The following is a 27,357-nucleotide window of genomic DNA, read 5'->3' on the forward strand; positions in this document are numbered from 1 at the left end:
ACTTTCCTCTCTTCCTACACGCATACATGCCTTACATCCTCGATAAAAACATTTCACTGCTTCTAACAACTTGCCTCCCACACCATATATTCTTAGTACTTTCCACAGAGCATCTCTATCAACTCTATCATATGCCTTCTCCAGATCCAAAAATACTACATACAAATCCATTTGCGTTTCTAAGTATTTCTCACATACATTTTTCAAAGCAAACACCTGATCCACACATCCTCTACCACTTCTGAAACCACACTGCTCTTCCCCAATCTGATGCTCTGTCCATGCCTTCACCCTCTCAATCAATACCCTCCCATATAATTTCCCAGGAATACTCAATAAACTTATACCTTTGTAATTTGAGCACTCACCTTTATCCCCTTTGCCTTTGTACAGTGGCACTGTGCAAGCATTCCACCAATCCTCAAGCACCTCATCATGAGTCATACAGATATTAAATAACCTTACGAACCAGTCAACAATACAGTCACCCCCTTTTTTAATAACTTCCACTGCAGTACCATCCAAACCCGCTGCCTTGCCGGCTTTCATCTTCTGCAAAGCTTTTACTACCTCTTCTCTGTTTACCAAATTATTTTCCCTAACCCTCTCACTTTGCACACCACCTCGACCAAAACACCCTATATCTGCCACTCTATTATGAAACACATTCAGCAAACCTTCAAAATACTCACTTCATCTCCTCACATCGCCACTACTTGTTATCACCTCCCCATTAGCCCCTTCACTGAAGTTCCCATTTGTTCCCTTGTCTTACACACTTTATTTACCTCCTTCCAAAACATCTTTATTCTCCCTAAAATTTAATGATACTCTCTCTCCCCACGTCTCATTTGCAGTCTGTTGTGGATGAGAGAGCTTGGGAAGTGATTCAATTGTTGTTCGCTGATGATACAGCACTGGTGGCTGATTCATGTGAGAAACTGCAGAAGCTGGTGACTGAGTTGGGTAAGTGTGAAAGAAGAAAGTTGAGAGTAAATGTGAATAAGAGTAAGGGTATTAGTTACAGTAGGGTTGAGGGTCAAGTAAATTGGGAAGTAAGTTTGAATGGAGAAAAACTGGAGGAAGTGAAGTGTTTTAGATATCTGGGAGTGGATTTGACAGTGGATGGAACCATGAAAGCGGAAGTGAATCATAGGGTGGGGGAGGGGTCGAAAATTCTGGGAGCCTTGAAGAATGTGTGGAAGTCGAGAACATTATCTCGGAAAGCAAAAATGGGTACGTTTGAAGGAATAGTGGTTCCAACAATGTTGTATGGTTGTGAGGCGTGGGCTATGGATGGAGTTGTGCGCAGGAGGGTGGATATGCTGGATATGAGATGTTTGAGGACAATGTATGGTGTAACGTATTTTGATCGAGTAAGTAATAATAGGGTAAGAGAGATGTGTGGTAATAAAGTGAGCGTGGTTGAGAGAGCAGAATAGGGTGTTTTGAAATAGTCTGGTCACATGGAGAGAATGAGTGAGGAAAGGTTGACCAAGAGGATATATGTGTCAGAGGTGGAGGGAACGAGGAGAAGTGGGAGACCAAATTGAAGGTGGAAAGATGGAGTGAAAAAGATTTCGAGTGATCATGGCCTGAACATGCAGGAGGGTGAAAGGCGTGCAAGGAATAGAGTGAATTGGAACAATGTGGTATACCGGGGTCGACATGCTGTCAATGGATTGAACCAGGGCATTTGAAGCGTATGGGGTAAACCATGGAAAGTTCTGTGGGGCCTGGATGCGGAAAGGGAGCTGTGGTTTCGGTGCATTATTACATGACAGCTAGAGACTGAGTGTGAACGAATGTGGCCTTTGTTGTCTTTTCTTAGCGCTACTTTGGACACATGAGGGGGGAAGGTGTTGTTAATCCATGTGTGGCGAGGTGGCGATGGGAATGAAGAAAGACAGATAGTATGAATTATGTACATGGGTATATATGTATATGTCTGTGTGTGTATATATATGTGTACATTGAGATGTATAGGTATGTATATGTGCTGTGTGTGGACTTGTATGTATATACATGTGTATGTGGGTGGGTTGGGCCATTCTTTCGTCTGTTTCCTTGCGCTACTTTGCTAACGCGGGAGACAGCAACAAAGCAAAATAAAGATAAATAAAATATATATACTTATATGTACATAATTCATAGTGTTTGCCTTTATTCATTCCATCGCCACCCCACCACACGTGAAATAACAACCCTCTCTCCCTGCATGTGCACGAGGTAGCGCTAGGAAAAGACAAGAAAGGCCCCATTCGTTCACACTCAGTCTCTACCACAGCTCCCTTTCCACATCCAGGCCCCACAGAACTTTCCATGGTTTACCCCAGATGTTTCACATACTCTGGTTCAATCCATTGACAGCACGTCGACCCCGGTATACCACATCGCTCCAATTCACTGTATTCCTTGCATGCCTTTCACCCTCCTGAATTTCAGGCCCTGATCACTCAAAATCTTTTTCACTCCATCTCTCCACCTCCAATTTGGTCTCCCATTTCCCATCATTCCCTCCACCTCTGACACATATATCCTCTTGGTCAATCTTTCCTCACTCATTCTCTCCATGTGACCAAACCATTTCAAAACACCCTCTTCTGCTGTCTCAACCACACTTTTTTTATTGCCACACATCTCTCTTACCCTTTCATTACTTACTCAATCAAACCACCTCACACCACATATTGTCCTTAAACATCTCATTTCCAGCACATCCACCCTCCTCTGCACAACTCTGTATATATCCTACGCGTCGCAACCATGTAACATTGTTGGAACCACTATTGCTTCAAACATACCCATTTTTGCTTTCCGAAATAATGTTCTCGACTTGCACACATTCTTAAATGCCCTCAGAACTTTCGCTCCTTCCCCACCTCTATTATTCACTTCCGCTTCCATGGTTCCATACGCTGCCAAATCCACTCCCAAATATCTAAAGCACTTCACTTCTTCCAGTTTTTCTCTATTCAAACTTACCTCCCAATTGACTTGTCCCTCAACCCTACTGTACCTAGTAACCTTGCTCTTATTCACATTCATTCCCTTCTTCACCCCACCACAAATGAAATAACAACCTCCTTCCCTCGCATGTGCATGAGGTGGCTCAAGGAAAAGACAACAAAGGCCACATTCGTTCACATTCAGTCCATAGCTGTCGTGTATAATGCACAGCTATAATGATAGAGTTGATAGAGATGCTCTGTGGAAGGTATTAAGAATATATGCTGTGGGAGGCAAGTTGTTAGAAACAGTGAAAAGTTTTTATCAAGGATGTAAGGCATGTATATGTGTAGGAAGAGAGGAAAGTGATTGGTTCTCAGTGAATGTTGGTTTGTGGCAGGGGTGTGTGATGTCTCCATGGTTGTTTGATTTGTTTATGGATGGGGTTGTTAGGGAGGTGAATGGAAGAGTTTTGGAAAGAGGGGCAAATATGCAGTCTGTTGTGGATGAGAGAGCTTGTTGTTGTTTGGTGATGATACAACGTTGGTGGCTGATTCATGTGAGAAACTGCAGAAGCTGGTGACTGAGTTTGGTAAAGTGTGTGAAAGAAGGAAGCTGAGAGTAAATGTGATTAAGAGCAAGGTTATTAGGTACAGTAGGGTTGAGGGACAAGTCAATTGGGAGGTAAGTTTGAATGGAGTAAAATTTGAGGAAATGAAGTGTTTTATATACCTTTGAGTGGATTTGGCCGTGGCTGGAACCATGGAAGCAGAAGTGAATCATAGGATGGGTGAGGGGACGAAATTTTCTGGAGCGTTTAAGAATGTGTGGAAGGTGAGAACATTATCTTAGAAAGTAAAAATGGGTATGTTTGAAGGAATAGTGGTTTCAACAATGTTATATGGTTGCAAGGCATGGGCTCTAGATAGAGTTGTGCAGAGGAGGGTGGATGTGCTGGAAATGAATTGTTTGAGGACAATATGTGGTGTGAGGTGGTTTGATCGAGTAAGTAATGTAAGGGTAAGAGAGATGTGTGGTAATAAACAGAGTGTTGTTGAGAGAGCAGAGGAGAGTGTTTTGAAATGGTTTGGTCACATGAAGAGAATGAGTGAGGAAAGATTGACCAAGAGGATATATGTGACAGAGATGGAGGGAATGAGGAGAAGTAGTAGACCAAATTGGAGGTGATAAGATGGATTGAAAAAGATTTTGTGTGATCGGGGCCTGAACATGCAGGAGGGTGAAAGTCGTGCAAGGAATAGTGTGTATTGGAACTATGTGGTATAATGGGGTCAACGTGCTGTCAGTGGATTGAACCAGGGCATTTGAAGTGTATGGGGGTAAAATATGGAATTTTCTGTGGGGCCTCGATGTGGAAAGGAAGCTGTGGTTTCGGTGCATTATCACATGACAGCTAGAGCCAGAGTGTGAACGAATATGGTCTTTGTTGTCTTTTCCTAGCACTACCTCGCACACATGAGGGGTGAGGGGGTTGTTATTTCATGTGTGGCGGGGTGGTGATGGGAATAAATAAAGGCAGACACTATGAATCATGTACATGTGTATATATGTATATGTCTGTGTGTGTATATATATGTATACGTTGAGATGTATAGGTATGTATATTTGCGTGTGTGGACATGTATGGATATACATGTGTATGTGGGTAGGTTGGGCCATTCTTTCATCTTTTTCCTTGCGCTACCGTGGTAACACAGGAGACTGCGACTAAGTAAAATAAAAATAGAAAAATTTATTTATATACTCACGCACACCTGGGACAGGTTAGAAAGAATATTTCCCATGGATTCCTTGTGTGTCATAGAAGGTGACTAAAGGGAATGGGAGGGGGGGCTGATAACCCTCCACTCCTTGTATTTTAACTTTCTAAAAGTCAAAACTGAAGACGTATTTATGCAGAGTGCTTATCCTCCTTGAAGGCTCAGATTGGGGTGTCTGAATGTGTGTGGATGTAATCAAGATGAGAAATAATGAGAGATAGGTAGTATGTTTGAGGAAAGGAACCTGGATGTTTTGGCTCTATAAGTCAAATGAAGCTCAAGGGTAAAGGGGAAGAGTGGGGTCGAAATGTCTTCGGAGTAAAGTCAGGCGTTGGTGAGGGGACAAGAGAAAAGGAAGGAGTAGCACTACTTCTGGAAACAGAAGTTGTAGGAATATGTGATATACTGTATGAAAGTAAACTCTAGATTGATATGGGTAAAACTGAGAGTGGATGGAGAGAGATGGGTGGTGATTGGTGCCTATGCACCTGGTCATGAGAAGAAAGATCATGAGAGGCAAGTGTTTTGGGAGCAGCTGAATTAGTGTGTTATCAGTTTTGATGCACGAGAGCGGGTTATAGTAATGGGTGATCTGATTGCAAAGGTGAGTAATGTGATAGTTGATGGAATAATTGGTGTACACAGGCTGTTCCATGTTGTAAATGGAAATGGTAAAGAGCTTGTAGATTTGTGTGCTGAAAAAGGATTGGTGATTAGGAATAACTGGTTTAAAAAGAGATATATAAAGTATGCATATGTAAGTAGGAGAGATGGCCAAAGAGCATTATTGGATTACGTGTTAATTGATAGGCGCGTGAAAGAAAGACTTTTGGATGTTAATGTGCTGAGTGGTGAGAGTATGTGAGCTTGGAAAGGAGACTTGTTTGAGGAAGTACCAGGAGAGATTGAGTGCAGAATGGAAAAAGGTGAGAGGAGATGACGTAAGGGGGGTGGGGAAGGAATGTGATGTATTTAGGGAAGTGGTGAAGGCTTGCACAAAAGATGCCTTCAGCATGAGAAAGGTGGGAGGTGGGCAGATTAGAATGGTTAGTGAGTGGTGGTATGAAGAAGTAAGATTGTTAGTGAAAGAGAAGAGAGAGGCATTTGGAAGATTTTTGCAGGGAAATAGTGGAAATGGCTGGGAGATGTTTAAAAGAAGGAGGCAGGAGGTCAAGAGAAAGGTGCAAGAGGTGAAAAAGATGGCAAACGAGAGTTGGGGTGAGAGAGTATAATTAGATTTTAAGGAGAATAAAAAGATTTTTTGGAAGGAGGTAAATAAAGAATGTAAGACGAGAACAAATGGGAACATCGGTGAAGGTGGCTAATGAGGAGGTAATAACGAGTAGTGGTGATGTGAGAAAGAGATGGAGTGAGTATTTTGAAGGTTTGTTGAATACGTTTGATGATAGAGTGGCAGATATCGGGTTCTTTGGTCGAGATGGTGAGTGAAGTGAGAGGGGTCAAGGGAATGGTTTGGTAAACAGAGAAGAGGTAGTGAAAGCTTTGTGGAAGATGAAAGCTGGCAAGCAAGGCAGCAGGTTTGGATTTTTTGCAGTGGAATTTATTAAAAAAAATGGGTGACTGATTTGTTGACAGGTTGGTGAGGATATTCAATATATGTATGGCTCATGGTGAAGTGCCTTAGGATTGGTGGAATGCATGCATAGTGCCATTGTACAAAGGTAAAGGGGATAAAAGATGAGTGTTCAAATTACAGAGTATAGGGTTGTTGAGCATTGCTGGGAAATTATATGGGAGGATATTGATTGAGAGGATGAAGGCATGTACAGAGCATTAGATTGGGAAAGAGCAGTTTGGATTCAGAAGTGATAGAGGATGTGTGGATTAGGTGTTTGCTTTGAAGAATGTATGTGAGAAATACTTAGAAAAACAAATGGATTTGTATGTAGCATCTATGGATCTGGAGAAAGCATATGATAGAGTTGATAGAGATGATCTGTGGAAGATATTAAGAATACATGGTGTGGGAGGGAAGTTGTTAGACGCAGTGAAAAGTTTTTACCGAGGATGTAAGGCATGTGTTCGAGTAGGAAGAGAGGAAAGTGATTGGTTCCCAATGAATGTCGGTTTGAGGCAGGGGTGGTGATGTTCTTCATGGTTGTTTAATTTGTTTATGGGTGGAGTTTTTAGGGAGGTGAATGTAAGAGTTTTGGAGAGAGGGGCAAGTATGCAGTCTGTTTGTGGATGAGAGGGCTTGGGAAGTGATGATACAGTGTTGGTGGCGGATTCGGGTGAGAAATTGCAGAAGCTGGTGACTGAGTTTGGTAAAGTGTGTAAAAGAAGAAAGCTGAGTGTAAATGTGAATAAGAGCAAGGTTCTTATGTTAAGTAGGGTGGAGGGACAATTTAATTGGTAGGTAAGTTTGAACAGAGAAAAACTGGAGGAAATGAAGCGTTTTAGATATCTGGGAGCAGATGAAATCATGAAAGCGGAAGTAAGTCACAAGGTGGGGGAGAGGGTGAAGGTTCTTGGAGTGTTGAGGAATGTGTGGAAGGTAAGAAACTTATCCTGGTGAGAAAAAATAGTTATGTTTGAACTAATAGTGGTTCCAACAATGTTATATGGTTGTGAGGCTTAGGCTATAGATAGGACTGTGCAAAGATGGGTGGATGTATTTGAAATGAAATGTATGAGGACAATATTTGGTGTGAGGTGGTTGATCGAGCAAGTAATGTAAGGGTAAGAGGGATATTTCATATTAAAGTGAGTGTGGTTGAGATAGCAGAAGAGTGTGTAATAAAAAGGTTTGGACACATGGAGAGAATGAGTGAGGAAATATTGGCAGAGAGGATATATGTGTCTTAGGTGGAGGGAATAAGGAGTAGGAGACCAAATTGAGGTGGAAGGATGGAGTGAAAAAGCTTATTGAGCGATCGGGACCTGAACATACAGGAGGGTGAAAGGAGTGCAAGGAATAGAGTGAATTGGAACGATGTGGTATATTAGGGTTGAGATGCTGTCATTGGCTTGTACTAGGGCATGTGAATCGTCTGGGGAAAACTATGGAAAGGTGTGTGTGGCCTGGAAGCAGAAAGGGAACTCTGGTTTCAGTGCATTACACGACAGCTAAAGACTTAGTGTGAACTGTGGCCTCTTTTTTTTTTTTTTTGTCGGTTTTCCTAGTACTGCTTTGCTGAAGCATGAGGTAGCAATGCTCTTTCCTGTGGGGTGGGATAGCTCCAGGAATAAAGGCAGGGAAGTCTGAATGTGTACATTTGTATACATGTATATTTCTTCATGTATATGTATTTTATTTTATTTTTTTTATTATACTTAGTCGCTGTCTCCTGTGTTAGTGAGGTAGCACATGGAAACGGATCAAAGAATGGCCCAAAACACCCACATGCATATTTACATACATAAACGCCCACACATGCAGATATACATACCTATACATTTCAACGTTTACATACATATATGAATCTGGAGAAGGCATGTGATAGAGCTGATAGAGATGCTCTGTGGAAGGTATTAAGAATATATGGTGTGGGAGGCAAGTTGTTAGAAGCAGTGAAAAGTTTTTATCGAGGATGTAAGGCATGTGTACGTGTAGGAAGAGAGGAAAGTGATTGGTTCTCAGTGAATATAGGTTTGCGGCAGGGGTGTGTGATGTCTCCATGGTTGTTTAATTTGTTTATGGATGGGGTTGTTAGGGAGGTGAATGCAAGAGTTTTGGAAGGAGGGGCAAGTATGAAGTCTGTTGGGGATGAGAGAGCTTGGGAAGTGAGTCAGTTGTTGTTCGCTGATGATACAGCGCTGGTGGCTGATTCATGTGAGAAACTGCAGAAGCTGGTGACTGAGTTTGGTAAAGTGTGTGAAAGAAGAAAGTTAAGAGTAAATGTGAATAAGAGCAAGGTTATTAGGTACAGTAGGGTTGAGGGTCAAGTCAATTGGGAGGTAAGTTTGAATGGAGAAAAACTGGAGGAAGTAAAGTGTTTTAGATATCTGGGAGTGGATCTGGCAGCGGATGGAACCATGGAAGTGGAAGTGGATCATAGCGTGGGGGAGGGGGCGAAAATCCTGGGAGCCTTGAAGAATGTGTGGAAGTCGAGAACATTATCTCGGAAAGCAAAAATGGGTATGTTTGAAGGAATAGTGGTTCCAACAATGTTGTATGGTTGCGAGGCGTGGGCTATGGATAGAGTTGTGCGCAGGAGGATGGATGTGCTGGAAATGAGATGTTTGAGGACAATGTGTGGTGTGAGGTGGTTTGATCGAGTAAGTAACGTAAGGGTAAGAGAGATGTGTGGAAATAAAAAGAGCGTGGTTGAGAGAGCAGAAGAGGGTGTTTTGAAGTGGTTTGGGCACATGGAGAGAATGAGTGAGGAAAGATTGACCAAGAGGATATATGTGTCGGAAGTGGAGGGAACGAGGAGAAGTGGGAGACCAAATTGGAGGTGGAAAGATGGAGTGAAAAAGATTTTATGTGATCGGGGCCTGAACATGCAAGAGGTTGAAAGGAGGGCAAGGAATAGAGTGAATTGGATCGATGTGGTATACCAGGGTTGACGTGCATCAGTGGATTGAATCAGGGCATGTGAAGCGTTTGTGGTAAACCATGGAAAGCTGTGTAGGTATGTATATTTGCGTGTGTGGACGTATGTATATACATGTGTATGGGGGTGGGTTAGGCCACTTCTTTCGTCTGTTTCCTTGCGCTACCTCGCAAACGCGGGAGACAGCGACAAAAAAAGAGAAAAAAAACATATATATATATATATATATATATATATCCCTGGGGATATGGGAGAAAGAATACTTCCCACGTATTCCCTGCATGTCGTAGAAGGCGACTAAAAGGGGAGGGAGCGGGGGGCTGGAAATCTTCCCCTCTTGTTTTTTTTTTAATTTTCCAAAACAAGGAACAGAGAAGGGGGCCAGGTGAGGATATTCCCTCCAAGGCCCAGTCCTCTGTTCTTAACGCTACCTCGCTAACGCGGGAAATGGCGAATAGTTTGAAAGAAAGAAAAGAAATATCTTAGAAAAACAAATGGATGTGTATGTAGCATTTATGGATCTGGAGAAGGCACCCTATGATCCACTTCCGCTTCCATGGCTCCATCCGCTGCCAGATCCACTCCCAGATATCTAAAACACTTTACGTCCTCCAGTTTTGCTCCATTCAAACTTTCCTCCCAATTGACTTGACCATCAACCCTACTGTACCTAATTACCTTGCTCTTATTCACATTTACTCTTAACTTTCTTCCTTCACACACTTTACCAAACTCAGTCACCAGCTTCTGCATTTTCATATTTATATATAAATATATATATTATTATATTTTTTTTATTATACTTTGTTGCTGTCTCCCGCGTTAGCGAGGTAGCACAAAGAAACAGACGAAAGAATGGCCCAACCCACCCACATACACATGTATATACATACCTATACATTTCAACGTACACACACATACACACACACAGGCATATACACATACACACATGTACATAATTACAGAGGTATAAGTTTGAGTATTCCTGGAAAATTATATGGGAGAGTATTGATTGAGAGGGTGAAGGCGTGTACAGAGCATCAGATTGGAGAAGAGCAGTGTGGTTTCAGAAGTGGTAGAGGATGTGTGGGTCAGGTGTTTGCTTTAAAGAGTGTATGTGAGAAATACTTAGAAAAGCCACAGCTCCCTTTCCACATCCAGGCCCCATGGAGACATCACGCACCCCTGCCGCAAGCCTACATTCACTGAGAACCAATCACTTTCCTCTCTTCCTACACGTACACATGCCTTACATCCTCGATAAAAACTTTTCACTGCTTCTAACAACTTGCCTCCCACACCATATATTCTTAAAACCTTCCACAGAGCATCTCTATCAACTCTATCATATGCCTTCTCCAGATCCATAAATGCTACATACACATCCATTTGTTTTTCTAAGATATATATATATATATATATATATATATATATATATATATATATATATATATATATATATATATATATATATATATATATATATATTTTTTTTTTTTTTTTTTTTTTTTTTTTTTTTTGTCGCTGTTTCCCGCGTTTGCGAGGTAGCGCAAGGAAACAGACGAAAGAAATTCCCCAACCCCCCCCATACACATGTACATACACACGTCCACACACACAAATATACATACCTACACAGCTTTCCATGGTTTACCCCGGACGCTTCACATGCCTTGATTCAATCCACTGACAGCACGTCAACCCCTGTATACCACATCGCTCCAATTCACTCTATTCCTTGCCCTCCTTTCACCCTCCTGCATGTTCAGGCCCCGATCACACAAAATCTTTTTCACTCCATCTTTCCACCTCCAATTTGGTCTCCCTCTTCTCCTCGTTCCCTCCACCTCCGACACATATATCCTCTTGGTCAATCTTTCCTCACTCATTCTCTCCATGTGCCCAAACCATTTTAAAACACCCTCTTCTGCTCTCTCAACCACGCTCTTTTTATTTCCACACATCTCTCTTACCCTTACGTTACTTACTCGATCAAACCACCTCACACCACACATTGTCCTCAAACATCTCATTTCCAGCACATCCATCCTCCTGCGCACAACTCTATCCATAGCCCACGCCTCGCAACCATACAACATTGTTGGAACTACTATTCCTTCAAACATACCCATTTTTGCTTTCCGGGATAATGTTCTCGACTTCCACACATTTTTCAAGGCTCCCAAAATTTTCGCCCCCTCCCCCACCCTATGATCCACTTCCGCTTCCATGGTTCCATCCGCTGACAGATCCACTCCCAGATATCTAAAACACTTCACTTCCTCCAGTTTTTCACCATTCAAACTCACCTCCCAATTGACTTGACCCTCAACCCTACTGTACCTAATAACCTTGCTCTTATTCACATTTACTCTTAACTTTCTTCTTCCACACACTTTACCAAACTCCGTCACCAGCTTCTGCAGTTTCTCACATGAATCCGCCACCAGCGCTGTATCATCAGCGAACAACAACTGACTCACTTCCCAAGCTCTCTCATCCCCAACAGACTTCATACTTGCCCCTCTTTCCAAGACTCTTGCATTTACCTCCCTAACAACCCCATCCATAAACAAATTAAACAACCATGGAGACATCACACACCCCTGCCGCAAACCTACATTCACTGAGAACCAATCACTTTCCTCTCTTCCTACACGTACACATGCCTTACATCCTCGATAAAAACTTTTCACTGCTTCTAACAACTTGCCTCCCACACCATATATTCTTAATACCTTCCACAGAGCATCTCTGTCAACTCTATCATATGCCTTCTCCAGATCCATAAATGCTACATACAAATCCATTTGCTTTTCTAAGTATTTCTCACATACATTCTTCAAAGCAAACACCTGATCCACACATCCTCTACCACTTCTGAAACCACACTGCTCTTCCCCAATCTGATGCTCTGTACATGCCTTCACCCTTTCAATCAATACCCTCCCATATAATTTACCAGGAATACTCAACAAACTTATACCTCTGTAATTTGAGCACTCACTCTTATCCCCTTTGCCTTTGTACAATGGCACTATGCACGCATTCCGCCAATCCTCAGGCACCTCACCATGAGTCATACATACATTAAATAACCTTACCAACCAGTCAACAATACAGTCACCCCCTTTTTTATATATATATATATATATATATATATATATATATATATATAATGTTTTTTTTTTTCTCTTTTTTTCGCTGTCTCCCGCGTTTGCGAGGTAGCGCAAGGAAACAGACGAAAGAAGTGGCCCAACACACCCCCATACACATGTATATACATACGTCCACACACGCAAATATACATACCTACACAGCTTTCCATGGTTTACCCCAGACGCTTCACATGCCCTGATTCAATCCACTGACAGCACGTCAACCCTGGTATACCACATCGATCCAATTCACTCTATTCCTTGCCCTCCTTTCACCCTCTTGCATGTTCTGGCCCCGATCACATAAAATCTTTTTCACTCCATCTTTCCACCTCCAATTTGGTCTCCCACTTCTCCTCGTTCCCTCCACCTCCGACACATATATCCTCTTGGTCAATCTTTCCTCACTCATTCTCTCCATGTGCCCAAACCATTTCAAAACACCCTCTTCTGCTCTCTCAACCACGCTCTTTTTATTTCCACACATCTCTCTTACCCTTACGTTACTTACTCGATCAAACCACCTCACACCACACATTGTCCTCAAACATCTCATTTCCAGCACATCCACCCTCCTGCGCACAACTCTATCCATAGCCCACGCCTCGCAACCATGCAACATTGTTGGAACCACTACTCCTTCAAATATACTCATCTCATTTTTGCTTTTCGAGATAATGTTCTCGACTTCCACACATTCTTCAAGGCTTCCAGGATTTTCGCCCCCTCCCCCACCCTATGATCCACTTCCGCTTCCATGGTTCCATCCGCTGCCAGATCCACTCCCAGATATCTAAAATACTTTACTTCCTCCAGTTTTTCTCCATTCAAACTTACCTCCCAGTTGACTTGACCCTCAACCCTACTGTACCTAATAACCTTGATCTTACTCACATTTACTCTTAACTTTCTTCTTTCACACACTTTACCAAACTCAGTCACCAGCTTCTGCAGTTTCTCACATGAATCAGCCACCAGCGCTGTATCATCAGCGAACAACAACTGACTCACTTCCCAAGCTCTCTCATCCCCAACAGACTTCATACTTGCCCCTCTTTCCAAAACTCTTGCATTCACCTCCCTAACAACCCCATCCATAAACAAATTAAACAACCATGGAGACATCACACACCCCTGCCGCAAACCTACATTCACTGAGAACCAATCACTTTCCTCTCTTCCTACACGTACACATGCCTTACATCCTCGATAAAAACTTTTCACTGCTTCTAACAACTTGCCTCCCACACCATATATTCTTAATACCTTCCACAGAGTATCTCTATCAACTCTATTATATGCCTTCTCCAGATCCATAAATGCTACATACAAATCCATTTGCTTTTCTAAGTATTTCTCACATACATTCTTCAAAGCAAACACCTGATCCACACATCCTCTACCACTTCTGAAACCACACTGGTCTTCCCCAATCTGATGCTCTGTACATGCCTTCACCCTCACAATCAATACCCTCCCATATAATTTACCAGGAATACTCAACAAACTTATACCTCTGAAATTTGAGCACTCACTCTTATCCCCTTTGCCTTTGTACAATGGCACTATGCACGCATTCCGCCAATCCTCAGGCACCTCACCAAGAGTCATACATACATTAAATAACCTTACCAACCAGTCAATAATACAGTCACCCCCCTTTTTATTAAATTCCACTGCAATACCATCCAAACCTTCTGCCTTGCCGGCTTTCATCTTCCGCAAAGCTTTTACTACCTCTTCTCTGTTTACCAAATCATTTTCCCTAACCCTCTCACTTTGCACACCACCTCGACCAAAACACCCTATATCTGCCACTCTATCATCAAACATTCAACAAACCTTCAAAATACTCACTCCATCTCCTCACATCACCACTACTTGTTATCACCTTCCCATTTGCGCCCTTCACTGAAGTTCCCATTTGCTCCCTTGTCTTATGCACTTTATTTACCTCCTTCCAGAACATCTTTTTATTCTCCTTAAAATTTAATGATACTCTCTCACCCCAACTCTCATTTGCCCTCTTTTTCACCTCTTGCACTTTTCTCTTGACCTCCTGTCTCTTTCTTTTATACATCTCCCACTCAATTGCATTTTTTCCCTGCAAAAATTGTCCAAATGCCTCTCTCTTCTCTTTCACTAATAATCTTACTTCTTCATCCTACCACTCACTACCCTTTCTAATCAACCCACCTCCCACTCTTCTCATGCCACAAGCATCTTTTGCACAATCCACCACTGATTCCCTAAATACATCCCATTCCTTCCCCACTCCCCTTACTTCCATTGTTCTCACCTTTTTCCATTCTGTACTCAGTCTCTCCTGGTACTTCCTCTCACAAGTCTCCTTCCCAAGCTCACTTACTCTCACCACCCTCTTCACCCCAACATTCACTCTTCTTTTCTGAAAACCCATACAAATCTTCACCTTAGCCTCCACAAGATAATGATCAGACATCCCTCCAGTTGCACCTCTCAGCACATTAACATCCAAAAGTCTCTCTTTCGCGCGTCTGTCAATTAACACGTCTCTCCTACTTACATACGTATACTTATGTATATCTCGCTTTTTAAACCAGGTATTCCCAATCACCAGTCCTTTTTCAGCACATAAATCTACAAGCTCTTCACCATTACCATTTACAACACTGAACACCCCATGTATACCAATTATTCCCTCAACTGCCACATTACTCACCTTTGCATTCAAATCACCCATCACTATAACCCAGTCTCGTGCATCAAAACCACTAACACACTCATTCAGGCTCCTCATGTAGTATCGCAGTATCGTAGCCACAGCTTCGTATACAGAGAGGAGGTAGTAAAAGCTTTGCGGAAGATGAAAGCCGGCAAGGCAGCAGGTTTGGATGGTATTGCAGTGGACTCTATTAAAAAAGGGGGTGACTGTATTGTTGACTGGTTGGCAAGGTTATTTAATGTATGTATGACTCATGGAGAGGTGCCTGAGGATTGGCGGAATGCGTGCATAGTGCCATTGTACAAAGGCAAAGGGGATAAGAGTGAGTGCTCAAATTACAGAGGTATAAGTTTGTTGAGTATTCCTGGAAAATAATACGGGAGGGTATTGATTGAGAGGGTGAAGGCATGTACAGAGCATCAGAAGAGCGGTGTGGTTTCAAAAGTGGTAGAAGATGTGTGGATCAGGTGTTTCCTTTGAATTCAAGAATGTATGTGAGAAATACTTAGAAAAGCAAATGAATTTGTATGTAGCATTTATGGATCTGGAGAAGGCATATGATAGAGTTGATAGAGATGCTTTGTGGAAGGTATTAAGAATATATGGTGTGGAAGGCAAGTTGTTAGAAGCAGTGAAAAGTTTTTATCGAGGATGTAAGGCATGTGTACGTGTAGGAAGAGAGGAAAGTGATTGGTTCTCAGTGAATGTAGGTTTGCGGCAGGGGTGTATGTTGTCTCCATGGTTGTTTAATTTGTTTATGGATGGGGTTGTTAGGGAGGTGAATGCAAGAGTTTTGGAAAGAGGGGCAAGTATGAAGTCTGTTGTGGATGAGAGAGCTTGGGAAGTGTCAGTTGTTGTATGCTGATGATACAGTGCTGGTGACTGATTTATGTGAGAAACTGCAGAAGCATGTGACTGAGTTTGGTAAAGTGTGTGAAAGAAGAAAGTTAAGAGTAAATGTGAATAAGAGCAAGGTTATTAGGTACAGTAGGGTTGAGGGTCAAGTCAATTAGGAGGTAAGTTTGAATGGAGAAAAACTGGAGGAAGTAAAGTATTTTAGATATCTAGGAGTGGATCTGGCTGTGGATGGAACCATGGAAGCGGAAGTGAATCATAGGGTGGGGGAGGGGACGAAAATCCTGGGAGCCTCGAAGAATGTGTGGAAATCGAGAACATTATTTCGAAAAGCAAAAATGGGTATGTTTGAAGGAATAGTGGTTCCAACAATGTTGTATGGTTGCGAGGCGTGGGCTATGGATAGAGTTGTGCGCATGAGGATGGATGTGCTGGAAATGAGATGTTTGAGGACAGTGTGTGGTGTGAGGTGGTTTGATCGAGTAAGTAATGTAAGGGTAAGAGAGATGTGTGGAAATAAAAAGAGCGTGGTTGAGAGAGCAGAAGAGGGTGTTTTGAAATGGTTTGGGCACATGGAGAGAATGAGTGAGGAAAGATTGACCAAGAGGATATATGTGTTGGAGGTGGAGGGAACGAGTAGAAGTGGGAGACCAAATTGGAGGTGGAAAGGTGGAGTGAAAAAGATTTTGAGTGATCGGGGCCTGAACATGCAAGAGGGTGAAAGGCGGGCAAGGAATAGAGTGAATTGGATCAATGTGGTATACTGGGGTTGACATGCTGTCAGTGGATTGAATCAGGGCATGTGAAGCGTCTGGGGTAAACTGTGGAAAGTTTTGTGGGGCCTGGATGTGGAAAGGGAGCTGTGGTTTCGGGCATTATTGCATGACAGCTAGAGACTGATTGTGAACGAATGGGGCCTTTGTTGTCTTTTCCTTGCGCTACCTCGTACACATGAGGGGGGAGGGGGATGGTATTCCATGTGCGGCGAGGTGGCGATGGGAATTAATAAAGGCAGACACTGTGAATTGTGAGCATGGGTATATATGTATGTGTCTTTGTATATATATATATGTGTACATTGAGATGTATAGGTATGTATATTTGCGTGTGGACATGTATGTATATACATGTGTATGGGGATGGGTTGGGACATTTCTTTCATCTGTTTCCTTGCGCTACCTCGCAAACGCGGGAGACAGCGACAAAGCAAAATAAATAAATAAATATAAATATATATATGTGTGTGTGTGTGTAAAATGAGTGGTTGAGCCATTCTTTGTCTTTTTCCTGACACTACCTCGCCAACTTGGGAAACTGATTATGTATATTGATAATAATATGTTTATTAATAATAATGATATTTTTTTTTTTTTTTTTTATACTTCGTCGCTGTCTCCCGCGTTTGTGAGGTAGCGCAAGGAAACAGACAAAAGAAATGGCTCAACCCCCCCCCATACACATGTATATACATACATCCACACACGCAAATATACATACCTACACAGCTTTCCATGGTTTACCCCAGACGCTTCACATGCCTTGATTCAATCCACTGACAGCACGTCAACCCCGGTATACCACATCGCTCCAATTCACTCTATTCCTTGCCCTCCTATCACCCTCCTGCATGTTCAGGCCCCGATCACACAAAATCTTTTTCACTCCATCTTTCCACCTCCAATTTGGTCTCCCTCTTCTCCTCGTTCCCTCCACCTCCGACACATATATCCTCTTGGTCAATCTTTCCTCACTCATTCTCTCCATGTGCCCAAACCACTTCAAAACACCCTCTTCTGCTCTCTCAACCACGCTCTTTTTATTTCCACACATCTCTCTTACCCTTACGTTACTCACTCGATCAAACCACCTCACACCACACATTGTCCTCAAACATCTAATTTCCAGCACATCCATCCTCCTGCGCACAACTCTATCCATAGCCCACGCCTCGCAACCATACAACATTGTTGGAACCACTATTCCTTCAAACATACCCATTTTTGCTTTCCGAGATAATGTTCTCGACTTCCACACATTCTTCAAGGCCCCCAGAATTTTCGCCCCCTCCCCCACCCTATGATCCACTTCCGCTTCCATGGTTCCATCCGCTGCCAGATCCACTCCCAGATATCTAAAACACTTCACTTCCTCCAGTTTTTCTCCATTCAAACTCACCTCCCAATTGACTTGACCCTCAACCCTACTGTACCTAATAACCTTGCTCTTATTCACATTTACTCTTAACTTTCTTCTTCCACACACTTTACCAAACTCAGTCACCAGCTTCTGCAGTTTCTCACATGAATCAGCCACCAGCGCTGTATCATCAGCGAACAACAACTGACTCACTTCCCAAGCTCTCTCATCCCCAGCAGACTTCATACTTGCCCCTCTTTCCAAAACTCTTGCATTTACCTCCTTAACAACCCCATCCATAAACAAATTAAACAACCATGGAGACATCACACACCCCTGCCGCAAACCTACATTCACTGAGAACCAATCACTTTCCTCTCTTCCTACACGTACACATGCCTTACATCCTCGATAAAAACTTTTCACTGCTTCTAACAACTTGCCACCCACACCATATATTCTTAATACCTTCCACAGATATATATTGTTATTATTATTTTTATTATATATTATACTTAATCGCCATCTCCAGCATCAGTGAGGTAGCGCAAGGAAACAGACAAAAGAATGGCTCAACCCACCCAATTACACATGTATATACATAAAAGCCCACATACGCACATATACATACCTAAACATTTCAACGTATACATACATATACATTCACAGACATATACATATATACACATGTACATATTCATACTTGCTGCCTTCATCTGTTCCTTTCACCACTCTACCACACACACACACACACACACACACACACACACACACCTGTGAGGTAGTGCTAGGAATAGACAAAAAAGGCCTCATTCGTTCACACTCAGTCTCTAACTGTTATGTGTAATGCACAGAAAACACAGCTCCCTATTATAATCATTATAACCATAATTATTAATTGCTGTTTTCCTCATCAGCGAGGTAGCACCAGGAAACAGAAAAAGAATGGCCCATTCACTCATATACATATGTATATACATAAATGCCCATAGATGCACATGTACATTCATATACAGATCAACATATGCATACATATACACAGGCATGTACATATATATACATATGTACATTTTCATACTTGCTGACCTTCATCCATTTCCATTGCTACCCCACCCCACAGGAAGCAGCATCGCTACCCCCCATTTCAGCGAGGTAGCTCCAGGAAAACAGAAAAAAAAAGGCCACATTCTTTCACACTTAGTCTCTAGTTGTCATGTGTAATGCACCAAAAACACAGCTCCCTATCCACATCCAGGCCCCACAGACCTTTCCATGGTTTACCCAAGACACCTCACATGCCCTGGTTCAGTCCATTGACAGCATGTCAACCCCAGTATACCACATCGTTCCAATTCACACCATTCCTTGCATGCCTCTCAACCTCCGGTATGTTCAGGCTCTAATCGCTCAAAATTTTTTCACTCCATCCTTCCACCTTAAATTTGGTCTCCTGCTTCTCCTTGTTCCCTCTACCTCTGACACATAAATCCTCTTTGTCAATCTCTCCTCACTCATTCTCTCCATATGTCCTCACACATTTCATTTCCGACACATCCACTCTCCTCCGTACAACCTTAAGCCCATGCCTTGCAACCATACAACATTTTTGGAACTTTCATTCCTTCAAACATACCCATTTCTGTTATCGAGATAATGTTTTTTCCTTCCACAAATTCTTCATCGCCTCCAAAACCTTCGCTCCCTTCCCTACCCTTTGACTCTCTTCCACTTCTATTGTTCCTTCCTTTGCTAAGCCCACTCCCAGATATCTAAAACACTTCACTTTCTCCAGTTTTTCTCCATTCAAACTTACATCCCAGTTAACTTGTCCCTCAACCCTACTGAACCTAATTACCTTGCAATTATTCATATCTATTCTCATCTTTTTCCTTTCACACACTTTTCCAAACTCAGTCACCTTGTGTGTTTCTCTCTTGAATCAGCTACTAGAGCTGTACCATCGGCAAACAGCAACACACTCTCTCTCTCTCTCTCTCTCTCTCTCTCTCTCTCTCTCTCTCTCTCTCTCTCTCTCTCTCTCTCTCTCTCTCTCTCTCTCTCTCTCCCTCTCTCTCCCTCTCTCTCTCCCTCTCTCTCTCCCTCTCTCCCTCCCTCTCTCCCTCCCTCTCTCCCTCTCTCTCTCTCTCTCTCCCCTCTCTCTCTCTCTCTCTCTCTCTCTCTCTCTCTCTCTCTCTCTCTCTCTCTCTCTCTCTCTCAACTTCTGTAAAATCAAACAGTTCCTCCTAATGACTCCATTTTTCTCCTATGAGAATCTCTCAAAGTCCTTCTCATCATTTGTTACCATTCTCTTTAATTTATTCTCATTTTGTTTTCTACTTCACTGTTATCTTTTATAAGTTGTATTGCTTTGGCTTTGTAGAATTAGTTGGCTGGATCTATCCAACCGAGCTTTTGAAAATTCAATTTTACTGGTATGGGCAGGTGATTTGTCTTTATATTGCTCCCAAAATAGTTTGAAATAGTTTGATTTAATTCTAGGCTTCAATAGTTAAGAAACAATCTCTTTGCTATCCCAGTTTTTCCTGTTGCCAGGTTATGCAACAGTATTTGGCTATATTGTATTTATTTCTCGGTATCGTCATACTGATTTTCCTCATACCGTGTTTTTGTGCATGGTGATTGCTTTACATCTTTCCTGTTTGCCCATCAGCAGTGATTAATGTACTTTTGGTTCAGATTTGCCAGTCTTCTGTTCTTAACGCTACCTCGCTAATGCGGGAAATGGTGAATAGTACGAAAGAAAAAAAGAAAGAAGTTTCCAGTTGTGCTGATTGGTGCCGGTGTGCATCAGTCACTTTAAATTTTTTTATCAGAGTTTCCTTTTGGTGTGCTTATGTATGGTCTTAAATACTAGCATTGCCAAATTCCTGCAGAATTAGTGGTCTTATAATATAACCCAGAATTTAGGAATGATTGTTCGTTTCCTTAACCATTCAAACTCTTACAAACGAAGGTCCTTGCCATGTGATCAATATCCACAAAATATTTCCTTCACATTGAGAGTTTTTGCCACAGTTTTAAGGCTATATTTTGAGTTAGGGGAAGGAGGGGGCATGGATGGGTGCCAAATGCTTTCAGAGGACAGTCACTCTCATTTACTATGCATATATGGTAGGAGAGGAAATTGTTTAGTTTACGTCAGTGTTGACATGTTTGCAATTTTTGCTGATACGTATGCAGTATCTATAAATGTTATTGACAGAGTTACTTTCCTTCATACTTGTTTGCTATTTTCCTAATTTGTAAGGTAGCATCTAGAACAAATGATTGAGACTTAGAGGAAAAAAATGGTTCTCGTTTGGCTCTTTCCTCTGTTCCCTCATTTGGAAAGATATATTGGAGGGGAGGATATCAAGTCCCCTACTTTTAACCCTCTTCATCACCTTTAATGATCCCAGGGATCTGTTATTAAGTCATTTTGTATATGAGTGGATGAAGGCATAATGAGAATCATTCCATCAGTATGCAAGGTAGAAAAAGTAATTACTAACACATATATGAAAGCATTATTCATATCTGATACCAGTGAAGCTTAACTCCTCCATGATTAGTACACAGTTAAGTGTACTTTTAAGCTATTTATCTCTTATTTATTTACTAAGGATTAAAACATATGTAAGGGTACGAAATCTTGAGTGTTTATCCCTGGGAAAAAACTGTGGGAATGTTAGAGGTTTAATGGCTCAGAATCAGTAAAGTTTGTTCCCCCAGTGTTTCCCTTCACCAATTTGCTTGTTTTCGTACTCACTTTTTTATTTTTTGTTCGTTTGTTTGTTTTAAAACCTCTTAATGGATTACACTCTGGACAGCATCCTAAATCCGAAAGCTGATGTGCTCCAAAATCCGAAAAGGTTTTGAGTGGCAACATGACATTACGATTGGTAAGTCTCACAGCTAAACATTATTTTTCATTTTGTATTAATGATATTTCATATTTTTTTTATTGTTCAGCACTAAGATGTGAATAAGTGTAAGAATATGATTACTTATCAGTATCATATAAGTTCAGAGTCAGGAATGAAGGTGATGCCAAACAACCACAGAATGTTCACATAGGTGGCTGAGGTTGTAACATCTTAGCTTTCTGATGGTTCAGTGTCACACAAACTTTATTTCATGCAAAAGATTATGAAAAGTATTTTATTTATTTATTTATTATACTTTGTCGCTGTCTCCTGCATTAGTGAGGTAGCGCAAGGAAACAGACGAAAGAATGGCCCAACCCACCCACATACACATATATGTACATACATACATGTCCACACACACACATGTACATAACTATACATTTCAACATATACATATGTATACATACACAGACATATACATAATACATAAATATGTACATAATTCATACTTGCTGCCTTTATTCATTCCCATTGCCGCCTTGCCACACATGAAATAGCAACCCCCTTCCCCCACACATGCACGAGGTAGCGCTAGGAAAAGACAACAAAGGCCACATTCATTCACACTCAGTCTGTAGCTGTCGTGTATAATGCACCAAAACCACAACTCCCTTTCCACATCCAGGCCCCACAAAACTTTCCATGGTTTACCCCAGACGCTTCACATCCCCTGGTTCAATCCACTGACATGTCGACCCCAGTATACCACATCATTCCAATTCACTCTACTCCTTGCAAGCCTTTCACCCTCCTGCATGTTCAGGCCCCGATCACTCAAAATATTTTTCACTCCATCAATCCACCTGCAATTTGGTCTTCCCACTTCTCATCGTTCCCTCCACCTCTGACGCGAATATCCTCTTTGTCAATCTTTCCTCACTCATTCTGTCCATGTTACCAAACCATTTCAATACACCCTCTTCTTCTCTCTCAACCACACTCTTTTTATTACCACACATCTCTCTTACCCTCTCATTACTTACTCAGTCAAGCCACCTCACACATATTGTCCTCAAACATCTCATTTCCAGCACATCCACCCTCCTCCACACAACCCCATCTATAGCCCATACCTCACAACCATATAACATTGTTGAAACCACTATTCCTTCAAACATACCCATTTTTGCTTTCCGAGATAATGTTCTCTTCTTACACACATTTTTCAATGCTCCTAGAACTTTTGCCCTCTCCCCCACCCTGTGACTCACTTCTGCTTCCATGGTTCCATCCGCTGTCGGATCCACTCCCAGATATCTAAAACACTTCACTTCTTCCAGTTTCTCTCCATTCACACTTACTTCCCAGTTGACTTGTCTGTCAACCCTACTATATCTAATAACCATGCTCTTATTCACATTTACTTTCAGCTATCTTCTTTCACACACTTTACCAAACTCAGTCACCAGCTTCTGCAGTTTCTCACCCGAATCAGCCACCAGTACTGTATCATCAGCCAACAACAACTGACTCATTTCCCAAGCCCTCTCATCCACAATAGACTTCATATTTGCCCCTCTCTCCAAACCTTTTGTATTCACCTCCCTAACAACCCCATCCATAAACAAATTAAACAACCATGGAGACATCACGCTCCCCTGCCGCAAACCGACATTCACTGAGAACCAACCACTTTCCTCTCTTCCTACTCGTACACATACCATACATCCTTGATAAAAACTTTTCACTGCTTCCAGCAACTTGCCTCCCACACCATATACTCTTGGTACCTTCCACAGAGCATCTCTATCAACTCTATCATATGCCTTCTATAGATCCATAAATGCTACATACAAATCCATTTGTTTTTCTAAGTATTTCTCACATACATTCTTCAAAGCATACACCTGATCCACACATCCTCTACCACTTCTGAAACCACACTGCTCTTCCCCAATCTGATGTTCTGTACATGCCTTCACCCTCTCAATCAATACCCTCCCATATAATTTCCCAGGAATACTCAACAAACTTATACCTGTGTAATTTGAACACTCACCTTTATCCCCTTTGCCTTTGTACAGTGGCACTATGCATGCATTCAACCAATCCTCATTCACTTCACCATGAGCCATACATACATTGAATATCCTCACCAACCAGTCAGCAACACAGTTACTCCACTTTTTTGATAAATTCCACTGAAATGCCATCCAAACCCTCCGCCTTGCCGGCTTTTATCTTCTGCAAAGCTTTCATTACCTCTTCTCTGTTTACCAAATCATTTTCTCTAACCCTCTCACTTCGCACACCACCTCAACCAAAACATTACCTTCAGACTATGTGTTTAAGGTGGATATGAAACATAAATGGATTTTGTGTATAGACTTGGGTCCCATCCCCAAGATATCTCATGTTTATACAAATTTTCCAAATTACAAAACAATCCAAAATCCAAAACTTATCTGGTCCCAGGCATTTCGGATAAGGAATACTGAACCTGTACTTATAACAATGCTCCTTTTCACATTTCTTGCTAGCAAATGAATTTATTATGTTTTCGTTAGTGAATGAGCTGGGATGGTCAAAAGCAATCTAAGCTTGAATTTCCTGAATGAAAGACTTACCTCTAATTGTGGTATGAAACAAAAACCTTTTGGTTACCCTTATGTTTATCACTTTTCATTCCTCACAAGACCACAACTAATTCATTAATGTTTTTAATAAGTGAGAGTAACCTGATGCTGGGCTGCAATTTCTCCTGTTTCTAAGATGGCTCTGGTTGTCATTGGGCAGTGTGGGCAGGGTGTTATGGTGGCTGAGACAACTGAGTCTCATCCTGCAGAGCAAGCAGGTATACTTGGATAGGGATGATTTTGAGATGAAGTGCATTATAGTATTGACCTTGGCATTGCCATGCAGAGGTAGATGTTGAGTATATGTCTTGAGATTAACCACAACACTTGATGTGGTATGTAATCCAAACACTTCACTTAGTCACAGATTACATATTATAATCCCACATCTGTCACCACAAATTGCATAGAGAATACTTCTGAGGTGCATGGAGGAGATGTGTAATGATTTGGGGTTGGAAGAGCAAAGGTCAAGGGCAAAGTGATCCTATTTTTAGAAAAATGCATTCTTCCATGCAAATAGATTGCTTTGTACTTATACTGGAAATTTTATAGGAGGGTTCCTCATGGGTAGAAGTTTTGTATTGATTTTTGGATCAAAATGGCATGGTAGTGACCCCATTTGAAACTTTGCATTGTTCACTGTGAAGTAGCACTAAGTTAAACAGCTTGGTAAGTAGACTAATTGTGGGGAAATGAAGACTGATATTAATTTTGAGGTCAGAAAGTAAGAGATGAAGGTCAAAGTGACTGTAGATGTAAGAAAATATGCCTTATGCCAGAAAAGGATAGTCTTAGATATAGGGGCAGGAAACTTCAGTTGGACTCCCCATGGCATAGGAATACCCCTATTGACTTGTGGAGTTGCTTTAGGCAGTGGTCCCACATTTTGATGTTTCAGTTGAGGTGTTGTTGAGAGTATATTCCACATTTTGAAGTTTTGGTTTGGGTGTTGAGGGTATTGGTTCTATATTTTGATGTTCTAGCTGTAGTGTTGAAGAGTGTATTGGTACCTCATTTTGAAGTTTTAGTTTGGGTGATGCTGAGTGTATTGGTCCCACATTTTTAAATTTGCATTTGTTCAAAGTATTTTTCTTGTCTTCATTGATGTTTGAAGTGTGGAAAGGGAGAAAGAAATGTGTTTTTGCATATGGGGTAAAAATGGATATTTATGTACTTCATGTAATAACAATAGACACAACAATACTTTTCTTTCTTTCTTTCATACTATTCGCCATTTCCCGCATTAGTGAGGTAGCGTTAAGAACAGAGGACTGGGCCTTAGAGGGAATATCCTCACCTGGCCCCCTTCTCTGTTCCTTCTTTTGGAAAATTAAAAAAAAAAACGAGAGGGGAGGATTTCCAGCCACCCGCTCCCTCCCCTTTTAGTCACCTTCTATGACACGCAGGGAATACGTGGGAAGTATTCTTTCTCCCCTAACCCCAGACATACTTTATAAGACTTTTTTTTTTTACTCAAACCACTGAATTTGATTCTAGAAGTGAAAGGAAATGCATTGAGGTGAAAGGGTAATTGGGTCTAAAACTCAATTTGTTTTTCACTATCTTGTACATCTTGAAAAATCACACCAGCTGCCATACTAACCCCAGCTGGGATTTTGAGGTAGTGGGACAAGGGATGAGTTTAAAGTGCATGGTTCAGAAACTAGATTTCTTTTTTATTATATTAATTTGTATTTGGTCATTTTCAGTGCTGAGTAGGATTTACAGTCCATAGAATTACAGGGCTAAATGATAGATATTTTCATATCACGTATTAACTGCATAAAAGACGTTAGTGAACAAGTACTAATGGCTTAATTGTATACGTCAGTTGACCCTGGAACTGTTTTCTTTATTCATAAGATGTGGACTTACCTGTACACCTTGGTTTTAATGTTTTGCGATTGCATTTTAAGAAGGCTTCTTTTGAAGTCAGGTTCATTATTGCCATTCTTGGAAAGCAACTGAATGCTTTTTTTCTTCACATATGAATGGGAAAAGCAAAGGTTATAACTAATATGCTACTTAAAGACAATATCTTTCTTCTGTTTTCTTGTGATTCAGTTAAGTTCAGCTATCCTTTTGTTTTGCAGATGGGTGCTCTAGCTGTTAAGTCCCATGGTCAAATGTCTATCTTGGATGGTGATTTAACGTACTTAGGACGAGTAATAGCAAATCTTCCTGTTGACCCTCACCTGGCAAAGCTCATGGTCATGGGTTATCTCTTTGGTTGCCTCAGAGAATGTATTATTATTGGTGAGTGTAAAACTAAGTTTTATGGATACATGGTAGATGTGTCTGTATGTTATTGCCATTTTTAAATACAAGAGGTGATCTACACCAGTGTTTTGGCAGGTGTTTAAATCTTAATGTAAGAATGATTTGAATCAGGAGACAGGATATTTTTAAGTTTCATCTTATTGAGTATTAAGCACGCATTCCTCACGTGTTGTAGAAGGCGACTAAAGGGGATGGGAGCAGGGGGCCAGAAACCCTCCCCTCCTTGTATTTTAACTTTCTAAAAGGGGAAACAGAAGGAGTCAAGCGGGGAGTGCTCATCCTCCTCGAAGGCGCAGATTGGGGTGTCTAAATGTGTGTGGATGTAACTAAGATGAGAAAAAAGGAGAGATAGGTAGTATGTTTGAGGAAAGGAATGTGGATGTTTTGGCTCTGAGTGAAACGAAGCTCAAGGGTAAAGGGGAAGAGTGGTTTGGGAATGTCTTGGGAATAAAGTCAGGGGTTAGTGAGA

General features: G+C 41.5%; 1 protein-coding gene across 1 annotated transcript in view; it reads left to right on the forward strand.

Moving 5' to 3' along the window:
* The window catches only part of spn-E (spindle E), a 504,859-nt gene that overhangs the window by 63,001 nt on the left and 414,501 nt on the right, over positions 1-27,357 (forward strand). Inside the window, exon 6 of the mRNA XM_071660992.1 lies at positions 26,702-26,864. Within this exon, the coding sequence (XP_071517093.1) occupies positions 26,702-26,864 (163 nt within the window). The remainder of the gene's footprint in view (positions 1-26,701; positions 26,865-27,357) is intronic.

Source organism: Panulirus ornatus, chromosome 73, assembly GCF_036320965.1.
Source record: "Panulirus ornatus isolate Po-2019 chromosome 73, ASM3632096v1, whole genome shotgun sequence".
Lineage (NCBI taxonomy): Eukaryota > Metazoa > Arthropoda > Malacostraca > Decapoda > Palinuridae > Panulirus > Panulirus ornatus.